The following is a 16,903-nucleotide window of genomic DNA, read 5'->3' on the forward strand; positions in this document are numbered from 1 at the left end:
TTTTGTTAAGTTAAGTCTTTACACGAGTTTCAGGGTATTCATCCCGTGAATCTGTTTGTCAGATAGGCTATTTGTCCTGTTGGTTGATCACACACAAGTCACTGACTTACAGGGAGAACCAACAATAGAAAGTATAAACAGGAATAGACCAACCCCCGACCCTGACCGTATCATTCACCTTGTTCCTCATTGAAATCACTTGTTATGAAGAAGTTGGTTCCCACTGTAAGAAGCCTTTGTACTATAATTACCAACCCGACAAAGGCCTCGACAGGGAGCAGTGATTACATTTGTATAATGCATGTAACTAACCCCAGAACTCGGGAAGGGCGTCACTAGTCAGGGCTTAATAGATCTCGATCTGGTACTCGGCAAAGAAAAGTGTATATTGCCAGGGAGAGAAACTCCAATTGCACCTGTGAAGGAGGGATTCCCCACTGGGTCGACCGAGAGCAGGGAGCGAGGGTCTTGACACTGAGACAATGAGCTGAATTGAGGGGTTCTTGGTGTGTTGACGGTGATAGCCCAGGCGCGTCTTGTGTGTTTACATGTCTCGCTATTCCTTTGAAAGATGTTAGTTCAGTGGATAGTGACAATTGATTTATCATGGCTGAAGGGCGGGGATGAGTGGAGTAGATAGGTTTTGGTCTATACAGACTGCGAAACCACATGTGGATAAACTCCGGTAGCCGTCAGTCATGGTTTGGTTCGAGTATTCGTATGAGAGGAGAACTGAGCGATATATTAGCTTGGCTTGTCTTTCACGGTACTTGGTTCCCTCCACAAGGATTTGGAGGTAGGGTAAGACGATGGATGTGATACCATCCAACTGGAGTCTATCCAAGTTTCGGGAGCCGGATTTGGAAGCAATTGGGAGTCATCAAAAGATTCTTGTGGCGGTGACGCAATGGCCATGGCCATGACCAACAAAGAACCTGATACCCGACATGCCATGGTTTCAGCAATTACAGAAACTAGAAACAAACTGGCTCAACTCAACCTCAGGGTAAGGCAAGCCGTAAGAAGAATTATGAGCACACTGTACACACATCCATGTCCTGCACTCCTAACCCTTGCCCAATACCCTTGTCCTGTTCACGTCCCATGTCAAGAGCGACAGGTACTTGATGCACGCACCGACCACCATCGGAAGTGGTTGCGTGTCTCTCCACTTATACCCATATTTGCGTATTCTTCCATTGGTCAAGCCTAGAGATCATGCATGTCTCAATTAACGCGTTGTCGCGTCTAATTCGCGATTTTCCAACTTCAACCGCGTATTTCTCGCGCCTTTGTGCGGTAATCGCGCGATGATACAAGAACACGACTGTCTTCTGGAGCCAATGGCTGGGAATCTGAGCGGCATGCGTTATAAAACGGGCGGTGAATGATTTATGAAAAGAACTTGACCTGCTGCCCATCGTTTCATAGAGAATATGGTGCAAGTCATGTTGAAGACAACTTTATGACGAGGGAGGCATCAAATTGAGAGGTGCAACCCCAAAGAGAGGAATCAGCGAGCGTCTCGATCGAAAAGATCGGGTATTCATTGGGGATCGAGGAAAAATCCTGCCATGCACATCATCAGTATAGCTGAGTATGCTTTGACCGTTCCAGCGTCTAAGACGGGACCAGAATCCTGCCAGCCAGCAAATCGTGCATACTCATGATACTTTTAAACGGGGTAGGGTATCGAAGAACAAAGAGCGGTAGAACTTGAATCAGGCATGATCTCACCGACTCGTTTGTAAAGGTTGTCACGAACAAGGTCACGCCGGCACACACTCCCACCGTTTGGTATCCGTAAATCGTGCTGGTACCATCCATGGACAGCTCAGGACGAAGGGAGGGGTACGGATATAGACCAAGGAATGATTTCGTGTCGACACAATACAGACAGGGCCGTGTAAAGCATATTTCGTCACTTGCAAGTCCTAACGTCTAGGACCCTGCAGCACATCAACGTGGAAGCGAGCGATATGCCATAGTAGGGGAGGGATGGTCCTAGCCTGTGCCGCGACGGCTCGCTCCCACCAGGCTTAGTAGGGTAGTGAGCGAACGTAGTGTATCCCACCACGGCTCGTGCGCCAGCGGAGAGTTTTTGTATTATGTGCGCCAAATACTGCTCTTGAGCGACTTGCCAATAGACAGACATGTTGCTTTGTCTCAGGAACTGCCTTTCAACTCGGTTTCGCCGACTGACGAACTGTAACATCACCGAGACATGTCTCTTTTTATGCGGATGAACAAGCGCGGCATGTCCAGGTTGCTCGTGTCTATTGACTGAGCGAAAGACTCTCCGTGTTGGACCAAGGCAAGACAAAGTTGATCAACTTGGCAGGATCCAGAAGAGTTACCTGATGCAGTGTAGAGAGTTTGATCCAAAGACTAGTACGCAGTAGTACACAAAATTCTGTAACTGGTGTGTCTGACTCTGCACTCTGCATTAAACCCTTGTCTACGTGTGATGCGATGCACACGGTAGTAAGCTGGCGTCTCGAGTCAGGTAGGGCATCAAACCCAACATGGACAAACCAAAAATGGGTTTCTGGACCTAGAAACACTAATTAGTTCCTTCGACTTAAGGGCGATTGTGTAAGAGGGAGACGTTGAACAAGCGAAAATGTGTTAGACTTCTTGTCATGTGTAATTGATTTGGACTTGGTCACATTCAGTGTCTTGCCCTTGAAAGGATAAGGGCTAAGTACTGGTGAAGCTCTTTCGTCTGTATTTGCTCAGCCAGGCAGGCCATTCTGCTTGCTTCTTCATATCCATGACCCGGGCAATGCGACATACACAATGGATGTTTCATTTGTGTCCTGATCGGAAATGTTAGTTAATTGTCATGTATCGATATTGCGGTCGAAATAATAGAAAGAAAGAACAAAAAGAGTGAGCGGTAGTGTCGTAGGATTGTGGGGACATCTGTACACCTAGATTTGCCCAGTTCTTTTTTTCTTCTCCCCTCGGCTTCATGACATCGGAACAGGTCAATATTGCGGAACCATGTTGCCAAACGATTACGAAAGGAGGGACTGCAATTGATTTTCTTCTTCTTCTTCTTTTGGCCGTGTCGAACTATGATCTGCACCTGTCTGTCTTGGATACGGCCTGGCTATTTCTTGCATGATGATCGAAGGGATAAAGGTGAAGGTTTATTGCTTTTTGGCTCATGAGAGGGAGTGACACGGAGAAAAATATGCAGGGGCCAGTCAAACCGTTGCAAAGACGTCAGAAAAGGCAATACTTTCATCGATAGATGAAAAAGATAAAGGGATAACGAGGGGGAGCGGACACAACACCTACCCTAAGGTTCTGGACAATGAACACTGGAGCTGAAGGGTTAGAGAAATGTGGATGAATATATCAATAATGATTCTTTGCGGAGTATCACGCGATGTGAAGGGGAGGCGAAGGGGAAAAAGAGAAAGACACAATTAATTACAACTGGTTCAAATCCATAGTGAGGCTGTTCATTAACAGCTTGTAATCTGGCATGAAGGCGTGTTGAGTGAGGTTGAGGCCGTTTAAGATGTCTCAGATATATTTGTGTAATTGGACAAGAAATTCGTCAGCCTCTTCAGTACAGTGCAATACTCGGCAGGGATTTGCATGCAAGTGACCTGTCTGCACTTTGTGATGAAGCAGGTACACTCAGGGCAGGTAATTCATGTTTGAGCTGGTCTTTCTTTCCTTTCTCGATCGTGCAATGGAGTCTATTCGTGATCCTTACCCGGAAGTCACGAACGAGCACCTCAGTCTTTGTGTTCAGTTAGATCCAAAAACATGTGCTTTCACCCCCCTGTAATGCCCTTGTATGGATCGAGTGCCCCAACAATGGATGGACACCACAACCTGGAGGCAGTGGAGGCACCCATCCACAGACCCAACTGGGCTCTGGAGTGTGGACTTTTTGAGCCCAAAATACTTTTTGGTCAAAGAGTAGGACTGCCAGGTTACGACGATCAGGCGGTGCACGGGGTCCCTCACCCGTCTTTAACTCTTGTGTCTACCTGGGTACCTGGGTAGGTTTACGAAGACTGCACTGTACCGTACTGTCAGTCCTTTACCTTTACCGCTACCTCGCAGCTGTTGAATTTACCGCTGCCGCTAAAACGGGCGCGACATAAAACTCACGGGAGGGTCCAGTCCACGTCGTTGAGGCGTCTGGATAGGCGTAGGGAAGGTACTCCGTACCTGTTGGCTTCTGTGCAGCCTGCCAACGCACCTCCCTCAATGGACTGAAGAAGTTACCTAGGTGGAGTGGAGTGGATACCACAGACCCCAATTGCGACTGCTTGCAGCTGCAGCTGCTAGAGCTGCAAGTGCGAGTGCAGGTGCACTGTGAATTGTGGACTGTGAACTGTGGAACCTTCACCTGGACCCTCCTTCCCACCCTGGTCCAGCACAAGGTTCTTCTCGTCCACTTCCACATCCATATTAGGCCACTGCGTCCCTGCCCCTTCCCATGCCATTCCAATGCCACTTGCCTGACCAACCCCCCGTTCATTCCAATTCCCACCACAACCACCGCATTTCCTACTCTTCACTCCGACAACAGACTCCTTTCTACCTACAACAAACATCAACACAAACACAAACAGTCAAACACCAAATTATTTACATTACTCAACCCGTCAGCCGCATCGCAACTTATTCATATTCCGTCAACCCGCTCTATCACTCACCACTTACAACCCTCGTCACGACCCTAACTTTCCTGACGGACTTTTGCGCCAGCGCCGCGTCTTATCCCAGTCGCAATCGCACCACACGCCAACCACACGCTCAACCACTTTTAACAAAACAACAACTGTTGCTGTGATCAAATTTCGCATCAAACTTCGAAATCATACAACTTCAAACCGCAAATATGCTCCTTCCGTCTGCGCTACCATGCGATGCGTCGCACTCAGCTCACTCCCGACTTCAACACTCGCTCTTCTCTCCTCCCGCCAGCCCTCCAGCATCCTCACACGGTTCTTTCGCCAACCTCATGACCACTTGCCGCTCCCTCCAATCACTTCTATCGATGCCCACGCCCATCGTTACCGACTCTCGCCCTGCTCCCTCTCACACTCAACTACCAACTCCGCCACTCGCTCACGCCGCGCCTCCTCTGAAGTTGCGCCTGCGACCACGCCCTCAACGTCGCGAGCCAGTTGGACCCAAGAAGGTTACCAAGCGCGCTGCACCCCGCACTACCAACAAGAAACGTCGCGTTGCCGACGAAGAGATGGACCGCTATTCATCAGCAAGCGAGTCTGGTAGCGAGTCCCCGTCGCGTTGCTCTCTGGAGCAAATCGCACCCTCAACACCCAGACGTACGCGCATCGCTCCCGAGCAGTTGCCGCTTGGTCTTGATCGTTCTGACTTCCACAACATGCACCTTCGACAAGGTGGTCACCTCATCAACGAGGAGGATTCTGATGAAGAGGACTGGAGTGCTGATGACGATCGTGTACTCATTGAAATTGTACTGGAGAAGCTCAGGCTATCTAAGGCAGAATGGCAAGATTGCGCCCGGAATCTCGGCCGCGATCGTCATGCTGTCGACCGCCGTTGGAAGACACTATTGCTCAATGGCGACGTCGGTCTCAAGTCGCGACCAGGTCGTTAAGCAAACTTTACAGATCTTGCAAGCATCTTCTCACGTACATGATTTATACATTTGATATTTAGCGAAAGTCTCGGCCGACCGTCATCGGTAGCGAGCATATATAAACTGGCGGGACTACAGAACATGGGGCAATGGATTGCCATTGGCGTTTGGGTATTGTTTCCCATTTTGTAATGATATCCCCCACGCGCAGAAAGCGTGCGTCTTAAGTTTCATGTTTGCTTTTTTGAACTGAGAATTGGAATTGGCTACTATAGACGTCAAAGAATTTACAGATAGTGAACATGATTGTTTCACTTTTTACTTTAAACCAGCCTGCATCTTCGTTCGTGTGTATTCCCCTTGAATTAACGCCATTAACCAACCACCTGCACCATGTGGTAACCGTCGCGGACAACCGTTGTGGTCTCCATCAGGGTCTCGTCGCCTACACCAACCACCTTATTTTGTCTCAACGGTTATCAGAGTGGCTGGACAATCCATGCACATCATTATTTATCGCAAGTTTCCACAAATAACATTTTCTTCATGGAGCACAGTATCAATCGGATTACGATCAATTGCAACCCGAGGCGCAATTGTGTGCCAAAGCTTGACATTCATTCGGTGCCAGTTTATCATGAAGTTTGTTGACATTTCGAAACCTCCAACCTAATTTTGAAGGCTAACCCAGATCCTCTTCGCTTCATCCGTGAACGAGTCAAGCATTATCGTCTGCTACGTATTGTTAGTCTCTGTCAACTGATCGTAGCTCCGTCTTGTCCCTCATCTGGTCCTTATCCATCGCTCATCCCGCATTCTAGTCCAGTCCCATCGGCCAAGCGCACGGTCAGTCCGAGCGATACTGTACGATACGATACGCGAAGAAAGCATCCATCTGGATAGCAACGATACTAGTCTATCTAGTCAATCAAGCACCGGGGCAAAAATACCAATGCATTAGGTACTACTGTCCCTTCTGGCCTCTGCGCGTTTCACACCAAGAAAAGCTCAGTTGACATGATAAACTTTGCGCTTGGGCTGTCAGCCTGAGCCAGGGTCCTTCCACTGATCTTCTGCCTGTCTTCGATCTCTCAACTTGACTTAGCGTGAGCCCGTACCGGGGAAAGGGACGGGCGCGGCGGCGGGCCGAGATGGGGGTTGGGCTGTTGCTGGGTGACCTGTAAGGGTTGTTTATTGTTGACTATCAAGATGAAATTAGACATCCATCGTCTTTAACATTCTGTATGTGTTAGATGAAACAGAGCTTAATCAACCTCCCAATGCAAAGATAGTCTAGTTTCATAAAAAAACATAGGTCTAATTTAATTTCCTAGAGCAACCACTATGCCCTCATGCCTTGATTGTGTCTGTCTATGAGACCATGCCATGTGCTTCTAAAAACCTGCAGCAAACCGTTGATGCACACCCCTTGCTTCGCCTGCCACGCCATGTATATCATTAAAGTGGAATTTTGACTCCATACAAACTTCTATATCGCCGATCTTGCCCTCCCATAATCCTCGAGACTCGGAACCACCGGTGAAAGAGGTTACGGTATTCGTGGGGAAATGAGGGCAACAAACCTCCGAACCAGCCAACTGTAAATGCAAAGTCGATGAGTATGAATGTAAAGCTTATACAACCAAACCGTTCTGCTATGCTATGTTGCGCAGAAAATGGGAAAATCTACAATGGTAAAACGTTGTGCGGGAAAACGCAACACGAAAAGATGGAGGAGGACTGGGGACACTCATCCGTCCTAAGGAGGTGTCATCTGTTCCTCCATGAGCATCTTGCGGACCTCTGTCTCGAGTGTTTGCTCTGCCACGGCGGGATCTTCATCCTCAACGGCTCCTGTGACCTTGTTCGCGAGCTCGATCTTCTTCTGACATGCCTTGTAGATAAGCTCCTCGATAGTATTAGTGGAGATGAGTCGAATGATTTCAACATCTCGTTTCTGGCCGAGACGATGAGCGCGGTTCTCTGCTTGGATGTCGTCCTGAGGATTGTCCGACTGATCAAAGATGATGACCTTGTTGGCAGCTGTAAGGTTGATACCTGTGCCGCCTGCTCCAGTGGTGAGCAAGAAGACGGGGATCTCAGGATCATCATTGAACTCATCGATCAGCGTCTGTCGTTCTTCCACACTGGTACTACCCATCAGGACTCGATGCTGGATGCTTTTCTGAGCAAGAACCTCTTGCAACAGCTCAATGACACGAGAGAATTTGCTGAAAACCAAAACCCGATCGCCGTTCTCTTGGTATTGGTTGATCAGTTCTAGTAACTTCTTGACCTTGCCACTGTCCATTTCTGTCTCTGGAGGAATGTCGAATTTCCCGAGGAGCCCTGGGTAGTCGCGGCACCAGAGATGGAGACCAAAGTCCGAGGAATCCTTGAGCTCCTGAATGAGATGCTTGATATCCGGTTGACGTAGGTCATCCTGCGAGACACTATCCATGAGGATTCTGGCCATTTTTTCAACCTTCTTGTCGTCAAAGTGACGTCTGAAGAGGAGTGGGTGTAAAGCTGCCTTGCGCAGCTGCATCCAACAATTGTTCTGATCGTTTCCGCGACCACGAGCCTTGGTTACCCGCTTCGAAGGCTCCATCTTGAATGTCTCTTCGTACTCGGCGTATACTTGCTTCTGCTTTTCATCCAGGTCGCAACGAACGACAGTGCAGATCTTGGGAGGCATGTCGGATAGGACCTGGTCCTTACGACGCTGGAGAATAAACGGCTCCAGAATAGTACGAGCTCGCTTGACACGCTCGCTATACAAGAAAGCACCATTGGAAACATCTCGAATGGTGACCTTTTGACTGAAGATGTACTGTATATGTTCCATACAGCCCTTGAAAATTTCGGGATTGATAAAATTCAGAAGTGAAGTCATCTCCAACAAGTTGTTCTGCACAGGAGTTCCTGTTAAACACCGTTAGCATTGATACTATTTGCCAAAAATAAGGACAAAATACCTGTAAGGAGCATTTTCCACGACGCCGGAATGCGGCGAAGATCTCTGTAAATCTTGGTCTGGGGGTTTTTCATCTTGTGACCTTCGTCGAAGATGGCAGCATTAAGTCCAAAGGACTGCATAGCCTCGATATCTGTTTCGCTGTTGATCTGAGAGTATGTCGCAAGAACGACGTGGTATGCCCCAGACTGACGTGCAACATCGTATGCGATCTCAGCTCGCTGGGTCTGAGAACCTCGATATCCGATCACCGATAGCCCGGGAGCAAACTTTTCAAACTCGACAAGCCAGTTGTTGTACGTACTGGGCGGAACGACAACCAGGTTGGGCCATGGCCGTCTTCTCTTATCGCCATCACTCCCTTCACTCTCTCTACTCTCTTCATATTCTTCATAATCTTCAACAAGATGACTGATGAGCGAGATGACCTGGCAAGTTTTGCCCAAACCCATCTCATCGGCTAGGATGCAGCCAATGTTGAAGTTGTAGAGCAAGGACATCCAGTTGAGACCGACAAGCTGGAACGGCTTCATTTTGCAGTGTCCATCCATGTAACTGGGTTGTTTAGCGATAGGTGGGCGCACGTATTTGGGCGCGCTGATGCTTGTAGGAGTGGGAGGGAGGTCCTCAGAGTCCTGCCGTTGGTCTTGCAGCTTATCATGACCGAAAGTGTCAATGTCCCAGGTGTCGACTTGCTGCTTAATGGCTTTGGCATCACGCTCGCACTTTGCGACAACGTTGTCGATTGCTTCAACTGCGTTGTGGAAAACTTCTACAGCCTCAACCACGTTCTCCCCAATGCTGACCTTGGAGGCTTTCCTTGCGCCAGGTTTCTTGCCGACAGTGACACGCCTGGCTGTTGAAATATCGTGAAAGGGTCGCTTCGCGATTATGCACTCAAGCTGGTCCTCCTTCATGCCCGTCATGGCCGCCAATTCTTGGATAGTGCAAGTATTAAGAGAAGTCAGCACCCTATCGTCTTCGTCATCAGAAGGATCTGGTGACGCCTCGGCTTGGTAGGCTTCTTCCTTGTCATCGTCGACAAGATCAATAACCAATGGATCGTCGCTCGACGCATGCGCAGGTGCCGCAGGTGCCGCAGCAGGCGAAGACGGGAATGGTGGTGAAGATGGAACAGCCTGCTTTCGAAGTCCTTGCACCAATCGTCGTCGAGGAGGCAGCTTCTCGGGGCTGGGGGATGCTGTGTAAGACACAGAACGTGAAGTATCCCGGCTGTTTGTTGCTGGTGTTTGCAAAGCTCCTTTACTGATCAAGCGCCTACCAGTCTTAGGCTTTGAAGCTGGTCTGGGCTGAGATGCCCGGCGCTCGAGAAAACTAATTGTGTTGTCGAGATCATATTCACACACATCCAAAGCCTCCTTGGCTTTGTGTGCTGGAACACTGTCCCCAAAAACATCGAATATCTGTCGGAGTTTTGTTGTGACATCGTGCTTCGCGGACAGTTTGGGCTCGGGTCTGTACGCGAATGCCGCCACCTGTGCCTTAAACGTTGTTGGTCGGATATCACCGCGGGGAGGTGTGAGATCGTCCTCGTCGTCTGAAATAAGGCTGATAGGCTCTTGGGCTGGGCGCTTGTTGTTCATTGAGGGAAAAGTCCGCTGTGGTGGACGGAAGACTGTGCCAGCAGGGGCGAGTCGGTTTCCTAGCGGTGTAGACTTCTTGGCCTGTTGGAAAGGTGAGGATGCAGGAACTTCAATTATGCTGCTTGCAGGTGATGAGGATCTCATAGGTGCAAGTGTAGGTTTTTGGAGGACTTGGGTCGGCTGTGTTGTCTGTGGATCTCGTAGAAAAGCGGAAGGAGAGCAGGGAATGGTATCAGCTAGGTCGTCAGCGTCGTCGTCAATGGTGATTGCGTTGTGAGCGAGCGACGGGGTGCGTGGTAGAGCGTTTGAATGCCGGATTGGCAAGGGTGAAGAGCTTCGTGCCATTATGTAGTTCTGAGAAATATGCGCATCCGTTATAATAGGGAGGGAGTTAATCGAAACTAGCTTTTCGGGGGCGGAGCGCCAATGCAATTGAGCGGTTCGAGCGTTTTGCTGCTTCTCTTCCACCGTTAATTGTTCGGTCAACGGGCAAAAAAGCACTGGACGAAAGAAGTAGGTGGGCGTAGCGATGGGGACTGAAGAGGAAAAAGAAAAGACTGAATGAGAGAAGAAATAAAAAACTGATAGGCAAATTACTCTTGATCGAGTGGAAGAAGCGGCAAGCAATGCTCGAGAGTTACAGGATGTTCCAATCTAAATCCTTCCTAGAGGGGCGTTAAAGAGGGTGGAGATTTTTCTAAAGTGACCCAACCGCCCAAACTCGCTGCGAGACGCGACCCGCATAAACGGTATCGCGAAATCACGTGAGGCTGATATCTAGGGAAGAGGATGCAATGTTAATCTGGAGTAGACCAACCTGAATAGCAATTGGTTGGAAAGGAGTTATTGGAGATCGAAATGATTCGATTCTTTATTGTTTTTCTTTCTCAAGCTCCATTGTGAGAACAAAGAGCTTGTTTTTCTCCTGCGTGTGCTTCTCCAAGCTCAAGCTCCATTGCACGTGCAAGTGGGACATCCACCTCCAGCCTCATAGCTCAATTAGGTAGCCTCAACTCAACCACGACACAGACGATACCACCAATCCATTCGAACAAGGGCACAAGATCTCCCTCTTTTTGTTCAAAATGGCTACCCGACGCATCGTTGCTACTGAAAAGACTTTCCTTGATAAGGATGACCCCATTGACGAAACCTCGAGCACTGCTCCTGCTGTCCCCAGGTAAGCCTTATCCTTACCTCAAACCACCACTGTTGCCACCGGTGTATTTGTCTGCGATGATCTCATTTGACAACTGTTTCGAGACTGACGTGATTGAAACAGCCAAGTCATCTACAAGCTTCTGGCCTTTACTCTTGCCATGATTGTTGTGCCCATTGGCTCATACTTCCTTACCGTCAACACTGTTTTCAATGGCAAGTCTCTTCTTGCATTCCTGCGCGTCACAACTCAAATTAATGCTGCCCAGGTAACTCTTCTCTCGCTGGTGGTTTGGCTGCTGTCTTGGCCAATGTAGTCCTTGTGGGATACATTATTGTCGCTATGAAGGAGGACCAGTCGGACCAACTAAAGCCAGAAAGCAAGAAGGACAAGTAGACACAATCAAAGCCTTTCAATACAAGTAATTCACGCTCGTCGTTTCTGAAATGCACATGGATAGTTTTGAGTCATCCATCTCGATTATTTTCTCACGTCATCTTCATGAGTTTGCCCTTCTGGCCGACCATCATGTCTGGATGACTGCTACAGCCACGTATATATGCTATGTACGTCTCAGGGTTTGGTTATGATTAATGGTGATCGTGGCGGTAGATCCAGCTTTTACTCCGCACCTCAAGGATATCCTCAAGGGAATCAGTTGCACAAAGGCCAGCCTGCCAACGCCTCGTACAGTTTCGTGTGCTAATGTACCATCCCATAATAAATTCAAGCCCTTCGCCTTGTCTTGTCGTTAAGACACCTCGTCATCCTAACCTTAAACCAATTTGACTAAAGTAAAAAACAAAGCTCGCTCAGCCGACCCCATGGCAGGGGCAAATCGCAAGTTGTGAGAGTATACTCGGTATCCACCGCAAAAAATCGTCGAATAGAACAACACGGCTGTTTAACGCTGTCCGATCGTGGCATTCCGACGTTGAATATCAAAGAAACGGGTATCGACAAAGGAGAGTGGGTGGTTGTTGCATAAGGTTTGTGCGTGTACGTTTCAAACGTGTATCGTCATTACTGAACTGTTGGGTTTTCAAGAGTTTTTACTGAACCTACGAGAAAACCAACTCTTGCGCTTGTCCCCGCCAGCTGTTTGCTGGGGTTGTTGTGCCGATTGTTGCGTGGAGGTTCTCCTCAAGAGAGTGTTTTTCTGCTTCTGAGCTGGGAACGAAGCCTGATCATGCGCCGAAGTAGGTTGCGCATGAGAAGGTGGTGGCATTTGAGGATTTCCTCCATATCCGTTCGCACCAGGAGCCGGCCAAGGGCGTGACTGATATCCTGGCTGAGGTTGGGAGGAACCTGACGCATACTCGTTAAAAGGCTCGCGGCGCTTAGCCGGCATTGTCCGATCAATCGAGCTGTTGTCGCTACTCGTAGGGTCTGTCTGATAACCTGCTTGGTCTGAATTGCCGCTGCCTCCAGCAGAAGTCACGGTCTCATAGGATCGATCCTTGTGAGGCAGGGGATATATGTTTTGGTCATGACCGTTCTGGTATTGCGGCTCTGATTGCATCCTAGACACCCGTTGCCGCGATGGACCAGTGCCGTAACCGTTGCTGTAAGCCTGACCATCGAAATAGTTGCTTCGGGACCCCGAATCGTATTGATTGCCCTCCGGCCTAAGCGAAACTGGACGGTTGTTGTAGTAGCTGTCACGAGGGAATCGTGGCTGGTTGCTAAATGAGCTGTTGCGCTTATTCCAGTTGGCTTGCGAGTCTGTCTCTGCACCAGAGTTAGTGATTGGACTACTTCGGTGGTTGACTTTGTACACACCTGCTCGGTAAAGAGACTTGCGCGAGTACCCCCCGTCGATCGCAGCCTCGAAACTTCGAATGGTGTCTAGGGGACGCTCCCATCTGTTTCGTGTCGGGTTCGATTTGTCGGGGTCCTCTGCATAGATTGTTAATTATGCCGTCTTTAGACACAGGGAAAATGACTAACCGATAGAATTGCCATAATGGTCTTTGTGGTGTATAGATCGTAGTGGAGCGTAACTCGACTCGGTAATCATGGCGGCTTCGGCGGCTGTTTATCACATTAGCAAATGATCTCCCTCTCTCTCCTGTTATCGAGTTCGTAAAAAGGACGACATACAAGGTTCTGCTTCGTTCAAAGCAAAAGTAGGGTCCGCTGTGCTATGCAAACGCTTCGCTTCTTTCTCAGCGTGGGTTTCGTGTAAGTCCTTGCTGCCAGAGCTCTTATGCGACTTTTGAGAATGAAAGCTGAAGGTTCGGTTGTGAGCAGGCGGGTTCTGCGTAGTTTTGCGCGGTGAAGCTGGGGCAGTAGGTTGATATTGCTTCTCGTAATGCTCTTGCGCCGGATAATTCGCCGGCGCTGGTGGATATTGGCGATACTGCTCGGTGGAGGTCGCCATGGTTGCGGCGCTTGGGGGCACGACTGTTTTATTAGACGTATTGCTTGGCAGAGATGGATCTCTGAACGGCCCTTACCCTTGACGATTAGAGTCTCAGGGTGATAAGAGAGTGGAGAGTTGTAAGCGATCGACCGATGTGATGGAGACAGTGGGTAAGTGCTGGAGCGTGCAAGGAGCAGGTTGCGTCGGGGAGAAATGACCGAAACCAGACGAAACGGTTGATACTAGCAAGGGAATCCAGGAATTATCGTGGGCCCTGGGAGACGGATATATTGAGAGTGGAGATTTTAGGAGTCGTTTGGCGTAGAAGACTCTTGTAAGAAAAGAGGTTGGGGCTTGCGCCAACAATAATGTGTTTGGCTGCAGCAGAGTTTTGGGGGGGGTACGTATCGCACTTAGTCGTTGACCGGATCCCGGAAAATGGGTGGGGTTGGCGCCTGCAGTCTGCAGTGCGAGAGAAGAGCAAGGTACAACTGGGTTTATAAAAAGACGAGTGGCTAGGAAGACGATAAGATGATACCGTGTTTTGCGCGCCAAAGTGAGGTGACGACCAGTATGGCTGGTGGCTGCGGGTGTCTCTGTTTCTGACCGTACACGGGACGAAACGATGCAATCATTCGTTGGCACCGTGGTCCGTGTTCTTTGACTGGGATCAGCACTCTAATTGTGAGCAACCATCAGACAGCAAAGTTGCAAGCGAGCAATGCACTGATTTCTTGCACTTGGCGTTGGCCGTGAAACAGTCCAGTACAGTAAAAGTGGCCGGGATGTGGGCGGTGCAAATCGGTGTTTACTCTATCAAGTCGCGCTTCAAAAGTAAGCTAAAATGGCGCTGGGTGCGTTTTGCTGCTAATGCCTGCGGCTGCGTGATAATGATGTGGGATGTGCGGGCTGATCCTCGTAAATTGACTGCCGCCTCTGCGATCCGCTCGACGTTTCTTTGGATTATCGGGGCTTATCCCTTTTCGTGTTTGACTGATCTTTTTTTATCTTTCCTTGTGCTGGGGTATTTCAGCAGAGGGAGAAGATGTTCTGCGTTTCAGTCAAACAGTACTGTATGAGATACAGTGCTTCGTAAGTGCTTGCGTTGGGACCCAGTGCCTGACGTTTTTGTCCGGGTTTGTTTCTTGACGTCACTATCGATTGGAAATTTCTAGTGTCGACTGGTGCGCAACGTTCAGGGGGAATTGAGCCGTGCCACGTTGAATCGTGCTCGGAAGAATCGTCCGCCGTGGCTTGCCTTAGCAGCTCTCAGACTTGAGATTCAGTAGACGAACAGGGGTACGGATTTCGTGGTGGGGTCTCGCGTGTTGTCGAGTCACTAAGAAGCGATGGAATGGAGTTGACGGTTCCTCTCGAAGGCCGGGGTTAACGAAGGCTGTTATCTCGAAATGCCCTGCCTGCCCTGCAATTCGGTTGTTTGTGGAACTAGAGCAGCCAAGCCAAGTATAATGAGATGAAAACCTGGGGATGGCTGGCAGATAGATAGTCTAATTGTCGTAGAGGAATTGTTTGTTTAATGGGGTCTTGGCCACGGATCGAATGAGTCCCGGGGATTGCTAGGCGGGCATGGATGGATGGTTGGCTGATGGCAGGTAAGATACCGATATCCGAGGATGAGATGGGGTGTGAGTTGAAACGATCGCAACGAGGGACAAACGGATGAAGCGAAGGCGAGAGAAAACTATTCTCAAGTAATTAAGAGTGAGAGAGAGAGAGAGAGAGAAGAAAAGAGAGGCTTTTTAGGAAGATGAAAGGGAGCTGGCGGCCAAGACGTTTTTAAGTGAGGTGATCTGCTTCTAGATAGGTAGGTTGCCGCACCTTCCTTCCCGCGAACTCGTGTTCATCCATCCACCGGCTTCCTTCCTTGTGACTTTGATTTATCGTAAGTCAGCTAACTGAGTTTCTGGATCAGTTTGAGGCTCAACACCACACCAGTATTGGCAATGGATGTACAGTCGGTACGTGGCCTAGGGCCGTCAGATCTGGATGATGTCTTTGTAGTCACTAGCGGTCTTAGTCTAGAGGCTGAGAGGGAGCCCTAGACTGCAGTTAGACCATCACCTCGGAGAGAATCGAGAGTTCGAGACACATCGGATCGTCAGGCCATGACGCGTCGTTCTCTCTCACTCTTCCCCTGCCACTGGAACAGCTTTGCGATATGCGGTGACAGCCACGGCATGTGTCTCTTCTGCATGGTCTGCCAGGTCTGCTTACCATTTTACGAGGGAGGTGCTGCAGTGTTGCATGCAACCGTCTGCACTAAAGTTTGGTACCTTGAATCCTTATTCGAGACTAGCTGTAGCTGAGTTTGATGCTAGAGTAGGTAGCTTAATATGTGTTTTTTTTGGCCGACATCGTCGTAAGCCTAAAAGCTACGCCATTATCAAAAGTCAGTCAGTAATCCTCATCCACTTTGTTCGGATGGATGTCGTGCTGTACCGGTATCCATTGCACCCGCATAAACCTGGTCTCGACCAAAAGCCAAGAACAAGAACCTTCATGGGTCTTGAAGTGGTGCTATTGATGTCTTGCCACGTCCTCTTGATGACCTAGTCTCCATGATCGTGCAGCAATAGACGGAATACATAGTCTATCTTGTCTTACTCTGACGGCGTGAGCTGTGCTCTGCTGTGCTTTGATGCTCTGTCGTGTAAGCGAACCTCAGGTCAAAACAAGCTGAGAGTACGTAGCTGGAGGACCCTTCCATTGTAGGCCTCTCAGCAATTGTTGGAGGACAAAGGTCATCTTGACGTTTATCCACGGCTGCTTCGCCCCTGCTTTATCTCGTGTTAGGTGGCTCCCACACACCATCTTTTGCTTCCATCGTATTGTACTGTACAGTAGGTACAGTACAGTAACAGAAGAGTACGGGTACCTACAAAAAACACAAGTTCAACTTTATCAATTGTAAATGTAACCTAAACAAGCCAGCTCAGCCACAATTAGGGTTGTCGTTCTAAATCTCGATGCTCCTCTACATCGGGCCTTTGTCCCAACTGGCTTGGCTGCTTGCACAAACGCCATTCAATTGCATTCTCTTTTTGTGAAAAACCTGCTATTAGCGTTTATGCAGAGCAAAAGCCCCCCTAACGAATAGACTTGTTTAGTTTCTTGGCTACCTATCTACGCAGGAGGCATTAAACCTGGCCTGCCATCTCTTCGGGAGTTGCGATTT

At 49.1% G+C, this 16,903-nt stretch overlaps 4 protein-coding genes across 4 annotated transcripts; 2 read left to right on the forward strand and 2 right to left on the reverse strand.

The window, feature by feature from the left end:
- Positions 1–4,406: 4,406 nt before the first annotated feature.
- B0J16DRAFT_328652 (uncharacterized protein) lies at positions 4,407–5,934 on the forward strand. The gene has a single exon (XM_046126251.1). It carries the CDS (start codon positions 4,874–4,876, stop codon positions 5,618–5,620), a length of 747 nt encoding a protein of 248 aa, XP_045989260.1. The 5' UTR covers positions 4,407–4,873; the 3' UTR covers positions 5,621–5,934.
- Positions 5,935–7,361: 1,427 nt separating this feature from the next.
- Positions 7,362–10,528, reverse strand: B0J16DRAFT_258074 (SNF2 family N-terminal domain-containing protein; the record flags this gene model as incomplete). The annotated part of the gene is made up of 2 exons (XM_046123165.1): positions 7,362–8,527; positions 8,581–10,528. The coding sequence occupies 2 exons, from the start codon at positions 10,526–10,528 to the stop codon at positions 7,362–7,364; spliced, it is 3,114 nt and encodes a 1,037-aa protein (XP_045989261.1).
- Positions 10,529–11,203: 675 nt separating this feature from the next.
- Positions 11,204–11,775, forward strand: B0J16DRAFT_328656 (VMA21-like domain-containing protein). The gene is made up of 3 exons (XM_046126252.1): positions 11,204–11,363; positions 11,466–11,557; positions 11,611–11,775. Exons 1-3 carry the CDS (start codon positions 11,269–11,271, stop codon positions 11,736–11,738), a joined length of 315 nt encoding a protein of 104 aa, XP_045989262.1. The 5' UTR covers positions 11,204–11,268; the 3' UTR covers positions 11,739–11,775.
- A 212-nt stretch (positions 11,776–11,987) lies between these two features.
- Positions 11,988–14,108, reverse strand: B0J16DRAFT_24004 (uncharacterized protein). The gene is made up of 4 exons (XM_046123052.1): positions 13,446–14,108; positions 13,293–13,376; positions 13,125–13,241; positions 11,988–13,073 (listed from the first exon to the last, which is right to left on the reverse strand). Exons 1-4 carry the CDS (start codon positions 13,723–13,725, stop codon positions 12,385–12,387), a joined length of 1,170 nt encoding a protein of 389 aa, XP_045989263.1. The 5' UTR covers positions 13,726–14,108; the 3' UTR covers positions 11,988–12,384.
- Positions 14,109–16,903: the final 2,795 nt, after the last annotated feature.

This window comes from Fusarium flagelliforme (assembly GCF_020744385.1).
Source record: "Fusarium flagelliforme strain FIESC 12 MPI-CAGE-AA-0113 chromosome Unknown B0J16scaffold_1, whole genome shotgun sequence".
Classification (NCBI taxonomy): domain Eukaryota; kingdom Fungi; phylum Ascomycota; class Sordariomycetes; order Hypocreales; family Nectriaceae; genus Fusarium; species Fusarium flagelliforme.